Raw genomic sequence first — 18,848 nt, 5'->3', positions numbered from 1 at the left:
CCAGCTCAGTTTCCCATCCTCGCAATGTCTGTAGATGTCCGGTTGAATCCACATAACGTTCAGCTCGAAGTGGTTTCTGGGTCACATCAGACGAGGCATGGGTAATAAGGACAATTATGTATCCAACAGCATGTATGATCAAAGTCATGATGAAGACCAGCTTATCACTAGGAACATGGTGTGGTTCCCTTGTCAGCAACCTGACCCGTGATTTCCATACTTTCTGGCAGAGCCTCAAAGTTATCAGAAATGCAGCCAGTACAAGAATCTTCACGGTATAATCAATCACGCGAATCCACTGACTGTTAACAAGATCATAAGATGGGCTTTCATTGGCTCCAGTACCCATCTTCTTGAAGAGAGCCTCAGCACCTGTGATTAGCGGTAGGCTGTATCCAAGAGCTTGGAAGCCTAGCATGACGAGGGATATGTATGGAACCAGCTCCAGATTGTCTCTTATGTAAAACAACTGGCTTAAAATGAAAACAATTGCCAGTGAAAGTGTTACGATGCGAAGGATCCCTTCCATGCTTCTGCGTGAAAGAATATCTTCACGTTGCTTTCTGTACATAACGGGGAATGTTTGGAAGGAAACAGAACTAAAATAGAGTGGATCATCCTCATTTCTTTGGCTAGAAATGGAGATCTTAGCACTAGGATTAACTAACCAACGAGATGTTGTAGGGGGATATGAAACAACAACTTCAATCAAGCAATCCAATCCAGCTTCAAGGTCCATGCTTTCATGTAGGATTTGCCATGATGCTCGAGCATCCCTGCAACCAATTAGATACATCTTTCCGACAAGTTCATCATAAAGGCCCTCTAGGAAAAGTGCAGAAAAGTTACTGTATAGTCTTCCAGTAAAACTGAGTTGAGCAGAAACATTTAAGAGAAGCTGCTTTTGTGAAAATTCAGCCCGGGAATGGTAAGAACTGTCCTTTTCAGTAGCTGAACCATTTTTGGCAGACCCATAGTGACCAAACAGAGGACCAAGAGAGACAATTTCCATTGCAATTTCAGTTCTTTGAGAAACAGGATCAGAAATTAGATCTGAAACTGCTGGTAATTGAATAGTGAGATCTTCAGAAAGAAGAGAAAGACTAACAAGAAAAGAATCCGCATCTTCCAATTTTGGGAATGTTAATAGTGCTTTCTTAAACATAGACCCGAGGGATGTTGGCTCATTTTTCTCGAGAACTGCAACAGCTGCCTTAGACTTCGAGTACTTGTAGTATGTGTGAGAATCAGTATACTGATCCCACAACTCTGAAGGCCGGACCAGTTTCTCAAATGATAAAGGGAAGTAAGACTTACTGCTTGCATCAATGCTTGAAATTGTGCCAACAATTATGCTCCGTTGCTTGATGGAAAATGAGAGCGGGACGTACAAGCAGATACGAGAATCACAGCCATTGCCTTCTGTATGAGCATTGCCACGACAACCAACCATACAAAGCTGCCCACTGGAGGATTTCCAGATACCCTCAGCAAAAAGAGTCATGTTATTAAGGCCAGTTCTGTGTGCAGCAGTGAATTGCTTTTCATATGGAGGCACTGCTCTAACTACCGAAGAGACCCTAATAGAACCTTCATTTCCTTTGGTAGGCATTTTCTCACACCGGACATCCTGAAGAACAATCTTGACATCCTTAAAGCTCCCATTTGTAGCCTTTATCTCTCCACTGGACATGAATGGGCCCAGCTTACTGCAATAATCGTCAGTGCCATTGCATTTCCAGTTAGGCACAACGGTTAAGGGTTCTTGGTGAGTGAATCTTTGAAGAATAACACAAAAATCAAGGCCTTTATAGATATCAATGTCACTGCTCAGGAAGCTATCTTCATATGGGTATGGATCACAAGCTTGGGACACAACCTTTTCAGAGCCAAAGTTGTAGTTTGAAGAAGTTCCAAGCCAAGAAGAGAGACGAACTTCATCAAAGTACTTGAGGTTTGACCTCGCATTTAAGCTTTTCATGCTGCCTCGTATGGCTCTGCTTGTCACTGTACTTGTGATAGGATAATGAAGCACAAGCAGAATTTGATCATCTTGCACAAGAGGCGGTTGATTAGTATAACCAGATTCCTTTACCCACTCCCACGGATCACTAGATTCCTGCTGATGAGAAGGCAGCATTGTATTCCCCAACAAACACAACACCCTTTCCCCATTGTTCTCCTTAGACTCGGTGTATATTCCTTCAAAGGAGACAGAAAGCTGAGAATGATCAGGCCATATGTCAAAATGAGGGTTTCTCTCATATGGTTTTTCCAGAAACAATGCCTCCACAGTGATACCCATTTGTAGGAATCCACTCACACTGACAAATTTCTTAGACCGACGAACACGATCAACATCAGTAATCCAGAAGGAAACTAAGTTCATCGGATATCGAGGTTCGGGTGAACTCTTTGAATCCCTATCATCAAATGGCATTAGTGGGGCCCCATTCGACTCTTGCCACCAATCCCCATTCAGGAAGGTCAGGTCTTGCTTTATGCTAAGCATTCTATTATCATCAGGCTTCAATTCAGAAGCAGATGATAAAACAAAGGCACATTGCTTCTTCACCTCCTCAATTCTTTCATAGCTATAGGTGATGGAATTTCTAGCCCTAGGTTCAAAGTCAAGCCCTCCATAATCAATAAGTTCCGAGTGAGAGAAATCAACTAACAGCAGAAATAATAACCCAATTCCTAAAACACTCCAAAAATTAGCATACGAACCCATCATCTTCAAACAAAATCAATTCAGTATTTCTCATCAACCCAGTTTCCAAGACTCAGACTTTCAGATACCACTGCAATTCCCGAACATACCCATCCCAGAAAATGTTGAACTTCATATAAACTAACTCCACAATACACACAAAATATCAGCAAAAAAAAACAACACAATTTCTGCAAATTTCAAAGCCAAAAGCTTCGCATAGCTGGCGTGAGGAACACTTTACCTGGAAACTGGAAACTAGAATTGGATCGTTGTTTTTTTCAGCAAGGTAAGACCAGCAACCCGTTAAGATCTTAGAATTGAAGCAGAGAGTGGGGCTTTCAAAACGTTTGGACAGAATTACAGAAAGGAAATGGGAAGACTGGAGATGAAGCTGGTGGAGTGGTGAGGACTGAGTAGAAAGGGGTGTGTGAATTGGAAGTCAAATGCCTATGGGAGATGAAGATGGCGACACTAGAACTAAAATCATGGATGCAGTCAACAGCGAGTTTTTTAATGCAAGAAATCCGTGTTATCTTCTTTTACTTTACTTCATCTCTTTGTCTTCGTCCAGAAGTTGCATATATTTCACCATAATTTGGTCCCTCAACTATGTTCATTTATTTAATTTTGTTATTCTTCAAAAGTTACTTATTTTAGTCTTTTAACTATTCACTGTGTATCTAGTTTGGTCTTTTGTTAGGAAAATTGTTAAATGACAATTAAATTTAAAGGTAAAATTAGAATTTTAATAATTGAGGAATTATTTTAATAGTGGAAGGACCAATTTAAAGTTTGACTCTTTTGTAAATTTTTATATGAAATTTTTTTCTTTTAAATTTTTGAATTGTCGAAAAAGAATTACATCATGATCAAACACTAATTTTTTGTCTATTTTATACTTTTTTTATTCAAGATTTTCACTTACATGAAAATATGTGTGTTGTTTCATCTAAATGTTTGTTCATTCACTAGTCTAACTAGCATGCTCAAATTTTAGTATCTACCTTTATAAGATTATAACTTGTGTTTCATTTAACTAATTAACGTATAACTCTAATCTATTTCGTATTTTTAATTAACTTGTTCAAAATTAGGCTTTATCCAACACAATTAGTTAGATTAATTGTCAATGATCTAATTAACCAAATTAAATCTTGATCCAATCTAGCAAATGCCCATCCAAATCACACATTTTTTCTTGTTAATAAAGTCACTAATTGTATATTTCTATTATCAGTAAAATAGAACTAATATTTTACAATGTCGAGTGCAATTATACAAAACATATGAAGATTTGTAGTTGTATGCATGAACTATAAAATATGTAGCAAATAAACTTCATTTATACTCACTATTATTATTACATACAAACTTCACTCGTCTATTTACTCATATCATTTATCCAACCTACCAATATACATCCACCATCACATAGATACCCTATCACCACCTATATCTACAAATTAGCATCACCACATTATTCATATGATCTACATATTCACCACTATGTCTACATATAATATTTTATATTTTTACTCAACCCATGTTATTAGAATTGAAATGATAATAGGTAGGTACTTTAATTTTCTGTTTGGACATTTTCAAATTTGAATCAAAATACATTTAGAACTACTCAAACATAAATGAATATTACCCATGTTAGAATAAAATATACAAATATTAATAATTGTAATAATCTAACCTCGGAAGCTAATAGGGTCGTTTACCTATAGCCATAGTTGTTGCATTGCTTGAAACTTAGGTTTAGAGTGTTTTGTCTACCACTTGATCTCCTAAGCAACTAGATGGTATAGTTTTTGTTCTTCGGAGCAATGGGAGGACCATACTAATATATATATAGCCTATGTGCCATCATTATAGGCTAAGTAACGGAAACCGTTACTTCTGTTCTTTAAACCACAACATAGTGGCCATAAATGGCCTATTAATTCGCACCACTTAATAGTGACACTTAATAGAAAATGTTACATTCTCCCACTTGGTGCAAATTCAAAGAAACAAAAGAAACATGAACCATAGAGATAGTTCCTCTTAATGTGAGTAGTATCTACTTATGATTGCAATGTAACTTGTTCTCTAAGTACCTTACGTGGTATAAAACTTAATGAATAAACCTTATGTTCATTCTTGATTTGTAATTAGTTATCAAAAACTAATTATTGCCACAATGGCTAAATTTGGCCTTATAAACTCACACCACTTGATTTGTACAATATTAATGAAAATGTTATAATTTTTCATTTGGTGCAAGCATTGGCACAACATTCATTTAAAAATCAAAAAACATGAATCATAGTATGTCCTCTAAATTAAAGTGTGAGTAATACCAACGATGCATCACATGCATTTGATTTCAAACTCAGGTTCTTTATAAATAAACCCTACGTTTATTCTTGGTCCAATCTTGAGGATGTTTCTCAAATAAATATCCGCATAACCATATGAGGAACCATCCATATTACATAGAAGTGACAAAATGTATGTACGTACAATATGGTCACATAATTAGTTCCATGTATCCTGTATGATCCTTAAAATTCTTATAAGCATGCCTTAAGTAAGGATTCGAAACTATTAGCAAAATGCTAATATTTTACATGGTCAACTCCTTATCTTTAATACTATCTATGATGACTAAGTTTTCGGAGTTGACACATCTGCCATTCCATTTTCATTAATCTTAGCCAAAGACAGTAATTGAGTAGTCCATATTCTAATGGCTTTAAATGACAAAACAACAAGTCTAAGCCCACAATGGAACTTTAAACATACATCTTATAAATAATCTCCAAAATAAAAAAGAAAGCCCAACTTTTATGCCATAGAGCAATAACGATGATTTATTTATGTAACTTTATGAAATAACACAAATGTTGTATCAATATAATAAAAAATCCTCAAGATAAATCAATCTCATAAGTCTTTGTTTGCTTTATGTCTCTCAACATTGAATATATGAGCCTTTTCAAGTCTTAATGACCCAGGATCAATTTGATGAGACGAAAAACTCCAATAAACGTAAAAGAATTCAACTCATGATAGTTCACCACAAACTTCATGCCATTGTTAAAATAAAAACTATTAATGTTGTTACAACATTTTCATAAATATGTTGCACAACTTGTAGTTCAAACAATTTGAACTATTGATTTTATAATTAACAAGGCAAGGTGTCTTATCCTTGAAGTGGAACAATCTTGAAGTGGGATATCTTAATGATCAAATGACCACTCCCACTAGTCAAGCTATTACTCCCACTGATCAAATCATTCTTAAGCATTATAGTTGATACATACACACCAATGATCCTCAAGTCCAACTAATTTTACAAGGAACAGAATTCTCCACCATAGTTGGACATGCCAAATATGTACATGTAACAGACACAATTTTCAACTACTTGAACAAATTAAATTGCTCTAGTTGACATTTGGCTAGATATGTACACTTCCAATATAAGGATCCAAAAGTATATCATATCTAAAATTCAAAAAATGATCTATTGTGGTTGGGCTGAAAAACCAAGTAAGCCACATACAGTAACAATTTCAAGTTACTAAGTTTTTGGAGATTAACAAAATACATGTGTTGCCAATGCAACCCATGCCTCACAGAATTATAACCGACCTTAAAGTTATAAATTCTAGAAAGAATGTTATGATAAAATTTTATCTTGATCATCAATTTAACCAGAAGAATCTAGTGACATAAAACTTGCCTGTAGGCTAAAGATTTATTCAATAAGACTCAACTGAGGTTTTATGACAATCAAATAGAAGATTCTAGTGACATAAAACTTGTCTGTGGGCTAAAGTTTTATTCAATTAGACTCAACTGAAAATTTTATGATAAAATTATTATCAAAGTGATAGAAGAATCTAGTGACATAAAACTTGCATGTGGGCTAAAGTTTTATTCAATTAGATCCATCTACAAACTTATGATAAATCTATCAAACCAAGTTCCTTTTCTCAATCACTGTGGGTAAATTAAGAAATATGATTTGATCTTTTATCCTGACTATTTACATAAGCTATGATAAAATCTACCGATAGAAATTTTATTATAATTTATGTAACCAGTCACAAAGTGATCAAAAAATGTTAATAATTTCAGTTATGAAATTGTATTGATCACTTGATATATGTACACTAAAGAATATTAATGTATCAAGATATTAATCTAATTTCCTTTTAATGCATAAAAAATACACACAAAAGAAACTAAACTAATATCTTCATGTGGATAAACCTCAAAATAATATTCTTTGAATATGTGCATATATCAAAACTTTATGATAGAAGATGACAATTCTCAATTTATTTATATCATAACCATATGATAAATAAATTGACTTTCCTATCTGTAATGATAAAACTCACCAAAACTATATTCTGATACATAATTGCCTGTGGGCTAAATTACGATCATATATAGTTTGGTGTTTTTACCTTAATTAATCATATGAACATAATAAAATTACATGTGGGCTAAATTTCATTATATCATATAATTAATCACAACCAATACGTCTATGACTGTATGTGATCTCACAAAATTTCAATTAAATACTGTAGCTACTCTTTAATTAATCAAAATTATATGATCACTAGATGATTATCTTGATATTTTAGGCATCAATTTTAAAGCCTAAAAACAATTATGCAACAATGTGATAAACAATTCCAAGTATACTCCCTGGTCATGTTTTCTCACACAAAAGGCATAATTGACGGATAATCTTTCAAATCTTAATAGTTCACCTTATGGAAAGACTTTTAATCTCAAGTGAACACCTTAGACTGTCTTAGGATGCTTAAACATAATGCACTACCGTATATAAGTTCACACATAAAGTTCAACTTAACAAGGAATTTTTAATTTCTAACATATGCCATTCTAAAGGCATATATAAATTCACATAACTAGAAAATATAATGTTATGCTAGTGAACAATTATGCATGAAATTCAATAAGCTCATATCTAAATAAATTGTACACCATAATAGCAATTTAAAATGAGCTATAAATTTATTAATATTATTATTCAAATAATGACATAAATCCAAAACTTGAAGGATTATAAAATTTGAAAAATAATAATAACTATATACTTTTCAATAATTGAAAAGTTTTAACTTATATGCCAAATACAAAAATAATTCAATGCATATAGCAAACTTTACGAGAACTAGCTTACAAATTGTAAATTCTAACAATATCAAAACCATATGATATGTTGACATTTACAAATTAAATTCTTACAAATTAAATTGCATAATTTAAATCATAATATTATGCATTTTAGCATTTACTTTAATTATATGCATAAAACAAACTCATTAAAATATGAATACAAAACCAAGTATTCATACTCAATCAAAGTGGGCATCACAATCCAGAAACAATAATAATAACAATGTTACTACATATTGATTTTCAGTTCAAAAACCGATAACCGTTATTACTGAAATAATAACTGAACAATCAATTTCCTCAATCGTAATCCCTGATTTTTAATAGCAATAACTATAAGACGTTACAAAATATTATCATTATTAACAAATATGTATTGGATCAAACCAAATCATTTCAAACTAATGATTTCAAATCATACTATCAAGATCCAAAACTCATGATGATAGTAACGGCACAAATCATTGATTCATCGGTTCAAAAACCGATAATCGTTATTACTATAATAATTCTAATAATTATTACATAGTAGTAATAATGAAATAATAATTATTCTGATGACGCGAATAAGGCAAACTCGGGCATGGCTAGTGCAGGTGGGGTGCTGCGTGATCACGAGGGGAATTGGATTGTGGGTTACAAGTCCGAAATTGGGCTCACGAACAGCTTTGTCGCAGAATTGTGGGGTCTTCGCGAAGGCCTCCTCATTGCGAAACAGACTCCTTATCGCAGAAACAGACTCCTTATCGATGGTTCAGGCCTTGCACAAAGCCTCTAACTCCAGGCCTAAAATGGAGACTCTCATTGAGGATTGTAAGAACATCATGGGGCAATTCCAAGCTTGTGAAATCACCCATGTGTTTCGAGAAGCTAATCAATGCACGGACATGCTCGCTAACTTGGGACAAACTAGTCAATGGGGTACTACTATTGTGAGCATGCCGCCGGATGATGTCAACACCCTCCTGGAGCGCGATGTTCGGAACGTTGCCACTAGAAGAATCGTCTAATCTCCCGGGGTCGTCTGGACCCCTCCTACGCACCAAAAAAAAAAAAACAAAATAATCAATTATCTTAATCGTAACTGAACAACATTTAATAATAATTATTATTATTATAATATCATCATTATAACCATAAATGTTTTGGATAAGCAAATTGCTAAAACCGCAAGCCTTTAAAACATTTTTCGGGAAAATTTTAAGACTCAATAAAATTAAAATCCGAAAAACTTTAATGTTAAAAAACATTAGAAGTAATATTTTCAACTTTAAATAACTTATATAAAGGCATAATTAAAAGCGGTTCTTGACTAAAACTTTTATTGATGTTATTAACAAAAAACACAACAATTAGTCAAAAAATAGCAATTTTATCTTTATCGTAACAATATACCAATATGATAACAATTGGTCCTAAAAAGCTTGTTCAATTACCACTAATGTTATCATTCAATGGTGGGAATCATACTTTAATAACCCAGATAAGTCCCAAATAGCTTGTTCAAATAGGTTTTGAAGCCCCAAAGAGATAGACATAAGACTAAAGTATGTCTAAAATTAAAGGGGAAACCAAACTAGCTATCTTAGTGGGTCATAATGAATTAAAAAATGAATGACATTTCAAAAAGAATTTTTAAGTTAATAATATGCTAAATACATCTTTAAAACATGCTTTTCTAAATGCATAATTATAACTATAAAATAATTATAAATATACAAAGCATGATAGGATTATGCATATTAATATATTATTAACCTATATAATAAAATGCAATACTTCAAGCAATTTATTATACACCGCAATACTGCAATATTAAATTAAAATTCAAAGAACAAATTATCATTTGCCTAAAGATGAATAATAACGAAAAAAATAAATTGAACAATTAAGCTAGAACAAACCCAAATATGATGATGGAAAATTACTTAAGCAAGCCTAAGAACCAGAGAAGGCCCATTTATTATTATAAGTGAGCTCACTATTTAAAGCAAATCCATATGCCTTAAATAACCAAATAGGCCCAATTATAATAACAATTTTTTAAGTAATGGTCCAGGTCTGGCCGAATTGGGCCAGGTCTGGCCGAATTGGGCCAGACCTGGCCCAAACCAAAACCATCATCATTATCACTTTCTTTAATCCATCAAAAAGTCAGCCCAAAACTTTAACATTGAGAATCTGAATCCTAGCTTCTCATCCTTAATCATCCGCAGCCAGTGAGAGAGAGAATTACCGTAAAACAGAGAGAGACGCGGAGAGAGGTCGCCGGCCAGAGTCCGCCGTTTGCGCCACCACCAATGCTAACGGACCAGCGTCCCTTAGCCGTCGGCGCCACCGTTTACCACAAGCGGCTCCGTCGCAACGCCAACGCCGTCGCCGCCCGATGTTCCTTCTGGTCACAACGCCAGCCCCACCGCCGCCAAGCCAGCCGCCGTTGCCAATCGAAAGATCCATCATCACCGGTCAAAGAACCCGTCATCGCAGTCGCCATCGCCGGTGTCCGCCGTTGCAGCCGCCATCGCCGGCGATCGAAGCGACGTTCGCCGTTGTCCTCACCAACAGATCGCAGCATGGAAGCCCAGCCTCGCCACTGCCTTCTCGCCTCCATCGTCCGTCGCCAGTGCTGCCTGAAGGAGAAGGGAAGCAGCGACGCCGTCGGAAAACCAGCTTCACCGCCGCACCTGTGGCCGTATTCCTTTGCCGGATCGTCATCTTGGAGCGGCGATGAGACTGCCAACACCACCACCGAGAGGAGACCGTCACCAGCGATTCTTCGACAACCGCGAAGACAGTAAGATTTATTTTATAACTTCTTTATAATTCGAAAAAGCAATTAAATTGTTTTTTGAAAATAAATTAATATGTATATATATACATATATGAAATCCGAATACATATGTAGATACATATTGTAAAGCAAGGCATAGAAACATATATGAAATTTGGATACTACATACGTACTGATAGCGGAAGAAAAAATAGTAAACATATATTGCATATACTGAATCACAGACTTTAACTTTTATATATGTTAGATGCATATATAGTCAAATCCATATGTATATATAAATATATATGCCTGTAAATTTCTATATACATATAGAATCCTGATAGATATATAAATTGCATAATATATCAAACAACTAGGCAGATCTTGATATCAAATGTTAGAAAAAAATATACAAATATTAATAATTGTAATAATCTAACCTCATTGCGGAAGCTAATAGGATCGTTTACCTCCAGCCATAGTTGTTGCATTGCTTGAAACTTAAGTTTAGAGTGTTTTGTCTACCACTTGATCTCCTAGGCAACTAGATGGTGTAGTTTTTGTTCTCCGGAGCAGTGGGAGGACCATACTAATATATATAGCCTATGTGCAATCATTATAGGCTAAGTAACGGAAAGTGTTACTTTCTGTTCTTTAAACTACGACATAGTGGTCATAAATGGCCTATTAATTCGCACCACTTAATAGTGACACTTAATAGAAAATGTTACAACCCATACATATATTCTAAACCCGTTTGACACTACCCATATAATTCTAATTAATCTACACATAGAGTTAAAATTAACATGACCTAGTCTACCATGCCACAAATTGGAAGACTCAAGCAAGTAAAAGGAAACATTGCTTTTATTGATAACAGGCATTACATTGAACTTAAAAAGCCTGTCAAGTACATAACATTTACCAACAAACATCCCTAGTTTTGACAAAACTACCTTGTTTGACTTGAAGTCCATCTTGAAGTCATGCTTGATCAACAACGAGCTAGACACCAGATTCTTCCTTAGGTCCGGAACATACAGCACGTTGTTCAACGTTAGTTCCTTCCCAGAAGTCATCTTCAGAATCACTTTGCCTATGTCCTCCACAGCGGACTGAGCAGAGTTTCCCATCTAGACCTTCTTGCCCTCAACGGCCTCAAAGGTACTGAACGTCTCCGGTTGCAACATAGATGCCTAGTAGCACATGAATTATAAATTTTAAGTGTAATGAAAATTAATTTAAATAAACATAATTACATTTAATTAAAGTGATAACTATAAATATTTAAATTCATTTTTGTTTTTTCTATATTTATTTTAATTATAATTAAATCATTCAATAGTTAATTCTAAAATATATATTACATATTTAAATTTTGTTAAAAATTTAAAACAAAAATAATAAAACAATAAAAAAAACAAATAAAAAAAATAAGGAGAAGTGGAGAACTAACGCAGCGTTACTAAACGAAAAGAAAAGAAAATATAAAACAAAAAGTAATAATAATAATAATAATAATAACAAGGATTTTTCAAAAAAAAAATAATAATAATAACAAGGATTGAGAGTGATGGCGGCCACTCTCGGATGCCTTGGCTGTGAGACGCGACACTTTTGTTTTTTTTTTTTTTTTTAAACATAAACCTAACATATGGGAGGTTGTTGCAGGAGAAAAACTTCTCCAAAATGCACAACCACCATTTGTTTTAAAGTCTTTCTCAATTGTTAAACTTTGGTGTGATTTTTGAGAAATTTTTGTAAGTATATAATTAGGAAAGAGAACATGGGGTGCAGACAAAAATAAAAGGAAAAAACAAAACAAAACAACAAAATAGAAAAATAAATAAATGCGCGCCCACCAAAATCTGCCCGTGAGGCGCAGTGATCTTTCCCCGGTGGGATCCACCCAAGACTTGCTACAAATTTAAATTTACAATAAAAAAAAATTAAAAAACACTCCCTTTCACATTTGCTAAAAACTCATCCATTAAATTTTACTATTCCAAATAACTCTAAAAAATTCACAACTAGGGAAGGCCTAAGGATTGGCCGTGCATTAATTACACTGGAAACTCATAATTTTTATTGCACAAGGTATTCAAATTTTGAATATCTCCCTCCTGCTGAAACTTGAGATGTTTGTGCGAATTTGGGTCAACACATCGGGTTGACTGGTTTGGGCTTGAATTCCTCAGATTACATGTTTGGACTTTGGAATGATTTTATTATTGCCCCTCCCCCTCCGCCCTGTCTTAGACAAATTATTGTATGAACTATTGTCACATAATGTTGTATGGATTTAAGTATATTTTTAATATACTAAATTTACATTATTTGTGTACTGAATGTACATTATACAATATAATGTATATTCAGTACACAAATGATGTACATCTCTTGAATACAATGTACATTTTTAATATACTAAAAATATATTATTTTTATACTGAATGTATTATTTGATCATATCTCCACACAATAATGATTGCCCCTCTTAAGGCAAATTATTGTGTGGAACATGATCTACATAGTATTGTGTGGACCATAACAAAAAGTACTTTTTTAATATATTAAATGTACATTATTTATGTACTAAATATGCATTATACAATATAATATATATTCAATATACAAATAATGTACATCCCCTTAATACAATGTATATTTTTAATATATTAAAAGTACATTATTTTATACTGTGTGGACCATAATGATTGCCTTTTTAATTGGCTCAATTGATGTCTTTGTTCTTGGGGCTGGCCGAAAAATGATTGGTTGTCTATGGTTTGGGCTCTTAGAGCATCCATAATAGTGGAGTTCTCTTGTGATTTTTGAGAAGGTTTTGTAAGTGTGATTAATAAAAAGAAAAAAATAAAATAAATCTGATTAAAAAAATAAAGCTTTCTCAGGCGCACCCAGCAGGCTCATGTTTGACAGCCACGCGCGACATGCGAGGTTGAAGTAACTGTTGTGTGGGTCTAACTTTCTTTTGAAATAACCCTTGTTTTACAAGAGTGAAAATTGTCCTCTCTCTGCATCATGTTGACACTCAATTTCTATAAAATCGTGAATAAATCTCCAAATAACTTCTATAATGGATAGTTGGATACTCTTATTAAATTAATTTTTAATTCGGCTGATCTTGGACAGTGAAGCACGAGAAAATTTCATGCGCTTCAAGGCTAAATTTTGATCTTTGCTTTTGCTTGGACTTTGATTTAATGAGTCAACGTTTCCGTGGACCATACTATCAAATAATATATATTCAATATAAAACAAATTTCTTTTAATATATTAAAAATGTACATTGTATTAAAAGGATGTACATTATTTGTGTACTGAATTTATATTATATTATATAATTTATATTTAATATATAAATAATGTACATTTAGTACATTAAAAATTACTTTTTGTTATGATTTATACAGCATTATGTGGACCATGGTCCATACAATAATTTGCCACGTTTCCTCCGATTGCAAAATTGGGGAATTTTGATTTGGGCTTTTTTGCGTAGAGTATTCTGAAGAGCTTAGGGTTGATGGACAAATTGACTTCATGATTTTTCTGGGCCAGATGATACGGGCGGTGTTCAAGTTTGGGTTTAAATTACCTTATGCTTGGGCTTGCTAGTGTTTTTAATTTCTGGGCCCTTCCGTTTGTTATCACCTCTTTTTGAGGTATTTATTATGCTATGGATTCAGGTCTATGTTCACAATTTAAAAACGTTATGTTCACAATTTTAAATTTTAATATACAAAATTACATTACTCAATATCCACAATTTTGTTTTGTAGATTCAAAAATTGTGTTATACTATTGAATATAGAGTTCTTTAATTGTAAACATAAAATTATAAAATTGTGAACATAGAGTTCTGTAATTGTGAAAATAGAGTTCAAAAATTATGAATATAGAGTTAAAAAATTGTGAACATAGAGTTCAAAAACTGTAAACATAGAGTATTAAAATTGTGAACATAAAATATTAAAATTGTGAATATAGAGTATTAAAATTATAAACATGGACTTGGCTCTCCGGCATAACAACGGTCGTGTATGTACTCGGGGGTATGCCCCAATGGTGTATGTACCAAACTGCTTTTTACTTGCATTTAGATTTACAGATATGGCTAAAACTCAACATACACACAAGATATTGAACTACTAAATAGTGAATGGCAAATCATGGTCCACACATCACTGTGTACATTTTTAATGTATTAAATGTACATTATTTTTGTACTGAGTGTATATTATACAAAATAATGTACATTCAGTACACAAATAATGTACATCTCATGAATACAATGTACATTATTTTTATACTGAATGTACATTTTTTTTTATTGAATGTGCATTATTTGATAGTATGATCCACATGGTCCACACACCATGGTCCACACAATAATGATTGATAATGAATTGAGTAACTCTTGTGTGAAAGCGCAAACTTAACTGTGGATCGCGGTCCACAATGTATGGTAGTCCAGGCATCAAAGCGGTGTTGTGTTTGATTAATGAAAATAAACGGTACCCGTTCCGCAAAAAAAGTAACTCTGTGTATAACATATTCAGTTTCATTTTATATATACTGCAGTTTCCTTTCAACACAACTACAGTTTCTTTTCGATATAACTACTGTTTCATTTGACATTATACACTCAAATATGTGAAACTGTTATTCAGTTTCATTTTATATCCACTGCAGTTTCCTTTCAACACAACTACAGTTTCATTTCGATATAATTACATTTTCATTGGACATTATACAGTCAAATATGTGAAACTATTATTCAGTTTCATTTTATATACATTGCAGTTTCATTTCAACACAACTACAATTTCATTTCGATATAACTTCAGTTTCATTCAATATTATACACTCAAATATGTGAAACTGTTATTCAGTTTAATTTTATATATACTACAATTTGGCTTTAACACAACTATAGTATCATTTCGATATAACTACAGTTTCATTGGACAATATATTCAAATATGTGAAACTGTTTTTTTTTTTAAGGTAAACGTAGCTATTCCATTAATTCATAACATAAAACGTTTACATCAATGATCAATGAAATGGTAAACCATTCCTTACAGTCAGGCATAGAAACAACTTTTCTAACTATGCTATAGAAAACTTGAATCGCAGACTGTTTCATAACTATGAAGCTATGTTCCTTCAGAGAGCTTAAAGCTTCATTAAAGATCTGGGTCTTCGTCATCATTCTTTTTTGCTCGCCCAGGATAAGATCAACACTTGTCGAAACCAAACTAAACGATTTATGCTAATGAAAATGAAAAGCTCGTGAAAGTAACGAGAGTAAAAATGCTCGTGAAACTAACGAGAGGAAAACACAATAATAGAGAAAATAAAAAGTAGGTAAAGTCAAAGTAGGGTTGGGAGTTCAAGACTACCAACACAAACCCCAATACCTACCTATTATTATTTTATTCAAAGGGAGAGAAAACGGAAGAAGAAGATCTGTGGCGGTTGTTGGAGGTGGACGGAGCTGCGACGGTGGTCGGGGCGGAAGAAGAGTGAGAGCAAACATAGAAGATGACCAAAACCGCCGGCTCAAAGCTCCATTAGAGCTCCGGCCGGAGGTCGGCGGTGGAAGCCGGAGTTGAGCAGCAGAGAAAGGCGTTTGGTTTTAGAGAGAAAAAAGGAGGCAGCATTAGGGTTTCTATATGATATTCTTTTTTATGTGAAACTGTTATTTAGTTTCATGTTATATATATTGTAGTGTCTTTTTAATACAACTACAGTTTTATTTTGATATAACTACAGTTTATTTGATAATATAAAAATCGATGTGAGGCAATATTATTTAAGATAAATTGTAGTTTTATTTACGAAACGGTGCCATTTTTAGATTATAGTTCACGATATAACGACTAGTGTAAAAGTGTGTTACCTGATATGTATAATATGTTTTATTTAAAATATAATACTTTTCTATGAACTTATATAAACTACTCCTATTACATAATAGGAGAAGATCTCACACAATAATGACTTGAGAGGTGTACTAAGCAAAGCATCATTTGCAGCAACCTATGGCTAAACATTGATGTCCCTTCCTGCTAATAAATTATACAACATTAGAGCTGCACAGCTATGGATAACGTAAGTTAAACTGGTCTCTATTCTTTGCCGACGGGCTGAGACTAAAGTAACAAGACGGTTTTACTCAGTACACACCCTCAAGTAAAAACTACAGACTCGTCCCTCAATTATACAACTAACACTACAATAGCATTAATAGTGTCCAATGCAAGAATGTCTTATGGATTGAGGATGTCAGACTCAGCACCAGCAGATTTCCTGAATCTGAAACGAGAGCAATCAAGGTACCTGAGTTTCAGCAGCAGAAACAGCACCACCCCACACACAAATCCCAGTGCAGCACTTGAACCCGTGAGTGAAATGGCAGCACACACCAGCATCACAAAAGACTCTTCCTTTGAGTTCATATCCCTTGACGCCATAGCCAATTCTATCCCAGCAAACAGCAAAAGCACCCCAAGAAGCCCAATTGGGAACTCATTCAAAATCCTCACCAGAGAATTCCCAAGCAACAATCCAAGAAACAGTTTCCCCAGCCCTAGAAACACCACCGACAGCCCACTCCGGCCGCCGAATCTGTACTGTCCGGCTAGCCCTCCCGCCCCGTGGCAACACGGCATTGCCCCAAACCAACACCCCACCATATTCATCAACCCAACACTCACCGACACTTTGGCTGCCGATCCCGCCGTCACTTCCCTCTCTGGGAACAAATCAGCCGACAGCTTACAAACTGCAATCACTGAGTTCAGTACTGATAACGGGATCTGCGGAATTGCGCCGCGTAAAAACCCAATTTTCCAATCTTCCCATGTGATTTTCAAGATTTGAAATTTGGATGGGCCGAGCTTGATATCATGTATGATTGAAGGGTCGCGGATGAAACAGAGAATTAACCCGAGTAAGAATACTATTAGGGCAGACGGAATTTTTGATAGCGTTCTTAAACGTCGATTTACTCTGCGTTCTTCGGTGGTTCTGTGAGTTGACATCCCAGTCTCCTCCGCCGCGACTTCGCCGGAGCCGGTGACGAGTACGATGAAAGAGAGGCAGACTAGGGCGAGAATAAGGCCGTCGAGTCCGAGCCAGGATCGAGGGGTGCTGCTGGCGGCCTTGGTGGTGGTGAAGTCTTGATTGTAGCGAATGTATTTGATGGCGGAGAAGGCGAAAGAGAGGCCTTGAGAAAGCTGGACGCCGCGGACGACGGGGAGGGGGATGAAGTGGTAGAAGAACGACATGAGGCCGGTGGCGCCGAGGATGAAGAGTGTGGCGGCGGTGGAGAGGCCGGCGGTGGCGATCTGAGCGAGAGTGAGGTGCGGCGATTCGGAGACGGCGACGGCGGCGATTGACTTCATGGGCTGGACGGGCATTGGGATGCCGAAGATTAGGCCGGTGGCGATGTTATAGATGGCGGTGAAGATGAGAGTGGTGCTTAGATCAAGATTGCAGACTAAAGTGAGCGCCAATACTATTGGGATGTAGGTGCCCAAGTCCCCCACGGATCCCCCGAGCTCGGCGAGTATGGAGGTTTTCAGGCGAAGTGAATCCGCCGGCGAGAAAGCGGCGAGACGGCTCCGCCACCACTCCCGCCGGAGTAGCGGGGTTGTGTGGTTAGGCTCTTCATCCGCCATTGACTAGAGAGAGTGTTTGGATGTATGACGATCTCCGGATAATTTTTCGTGTTTCAAAAACTATATTCTTTTTATTTCGATTTTTGTATTAAAAAAGATCTTTTCAAAAGCATATTCCCCAGCATGTCGTATAGAAAACTGTCTCTCCGACCTTTCGCACACACTTGAAGCTCATTCTAAAGGTCCTTATCAAAGTTCATATCATCATCAAATCATACACGCAAATTGTCAGTTGTCACATTTCTTCGTTCCTTAATCATAAAAGATAAAATTTTTGGTAGTCCACACCAAATTGATTACATATTACAATATTACAAGTTTCACTATCAATAATAGTGATACATTGATTTTTTTTGGGTTTAAACAAGTAAATTATGAACAATTTAAGTTGGCTTACCTTCTTGTAATTTTTTTTACAGGTTAGGAT

The 18,848-nt window shown here is 35.0% G+C and overlaps 3 protein-coding genes across 3 annotated transcripts in view; all 3 read right to left on the bottom strand.

Annotated features, from left to right (window-relative positions):
- Positions 1 to 3,245, bottom strand: part of LOC116010287 — a 3,893-nt gene extending 648 nt beyond the window's left edge. Inside the window, exons 1-2 of the mRNA XM_031249624.1 lie at positions 2,958 to 3,245; positions 1 to 2,854 (exon numbers count right to left, since the gene is read on the bottom strand). The exon at positions 1 to 2,854 is cut by the window's left edge and continues 648 nt beyond it. Of these exons, the coding sequence (XP_031105484.1) occupies positions 1 to 2,737 (2,737 nt within the window). The 5' untranslated portion in view covers positions 2,738 to 2,854; positions 2,958 to 3,245. The remainder of the gene's footprint in view (positions 2,855 to 2,957) is intronic.
- Positions 3,246 to 8,402: 5,157 nt separating this feature from the next.
- Positions 8,403 to 10,912, bottom strand: LOC116011259. The gene is made up of 2 exons (XM_031250809.1): positions 10,170 to 10,912; positions 8,403 to 8,968 (listed from the first exon to the last, which is right to left on the bottom strand). Exons 1-2 carry the CDS (start codon positions 10,391 to 10,393, stop codon positions 8,677 to 8,679), a joined length of 516 nt encoding a protein of 171 aa, XP_031106669.1. The 5' UTR covers positions 10,394 to 10,912; the 3' UTR covers positions 8,403 to 8,676.
- A 5,722-nt stretch (positions 10,913 to 16,634) lies between these two features.
- On the bottom strand, positions 16,635 to 18,505 carry LOC116010509 (molybdate transporter 2). The gene has a single exon (XM_031249944.1). The coding sequence runs from the start codon at positions 18,419 to 18,421 to the stop codon at positions 17,009 to 17,011; it is 1,413 nt and encodes a 470-aa protein (XP_031105804.1). The 5' UTR covers positions 18,422 to 18,505; the 3' UTR covers positions 16,635 to 17,008.
- Between the last annotated feature and the right edge of the window lie 343 nt (positions 18,506 to 18,848).

This window comes from Ipomoea triloba, chromosome 2 (genome assembly GCF_003576645.1).
Source record: "Ipomoea triloba cultivar NCNSP0323 chromosome 2, ASM357664v1".
Classification (NCBI taxonomy): domain Eukaryota; kingdom Viridiplantae; phylum Streptophyta; class Magnoliopsida; order Solanales; family Convolvulaceae; genus Ipomoea; species Ipomoea triloba.
This window is presented reverse-complemented; position numbering and strand designations above follow the sequence as displayed.

What these genes read in the sequence shown, in the direction of transcription:
- LOC116011259 (XM_031250809.1), bottom strand. Translation starts at nt 10,393, where the DNA reads ATGATGGATCTTTCGATTGGCAACGGCGGCTGGCTTGGCGGCGGTGGG. An exon ending in GCGTCTCTCTCTGTTTTACG is followed by an intron (nt 8,969 to 10,169) that starts GTAATTCTCTCT and finishes TTTGGTGCGTAG; the next exon opens with GAGGGGTCCAGACGACCCCG.
- LOC116010509 (XM_031249944.1), bottom strand. Translation starts at nt 18,421, where the DNA reads ATGGCGGATGAAGAGCCTAACCACACAACCCCGCTACTCCGGCGGGAG.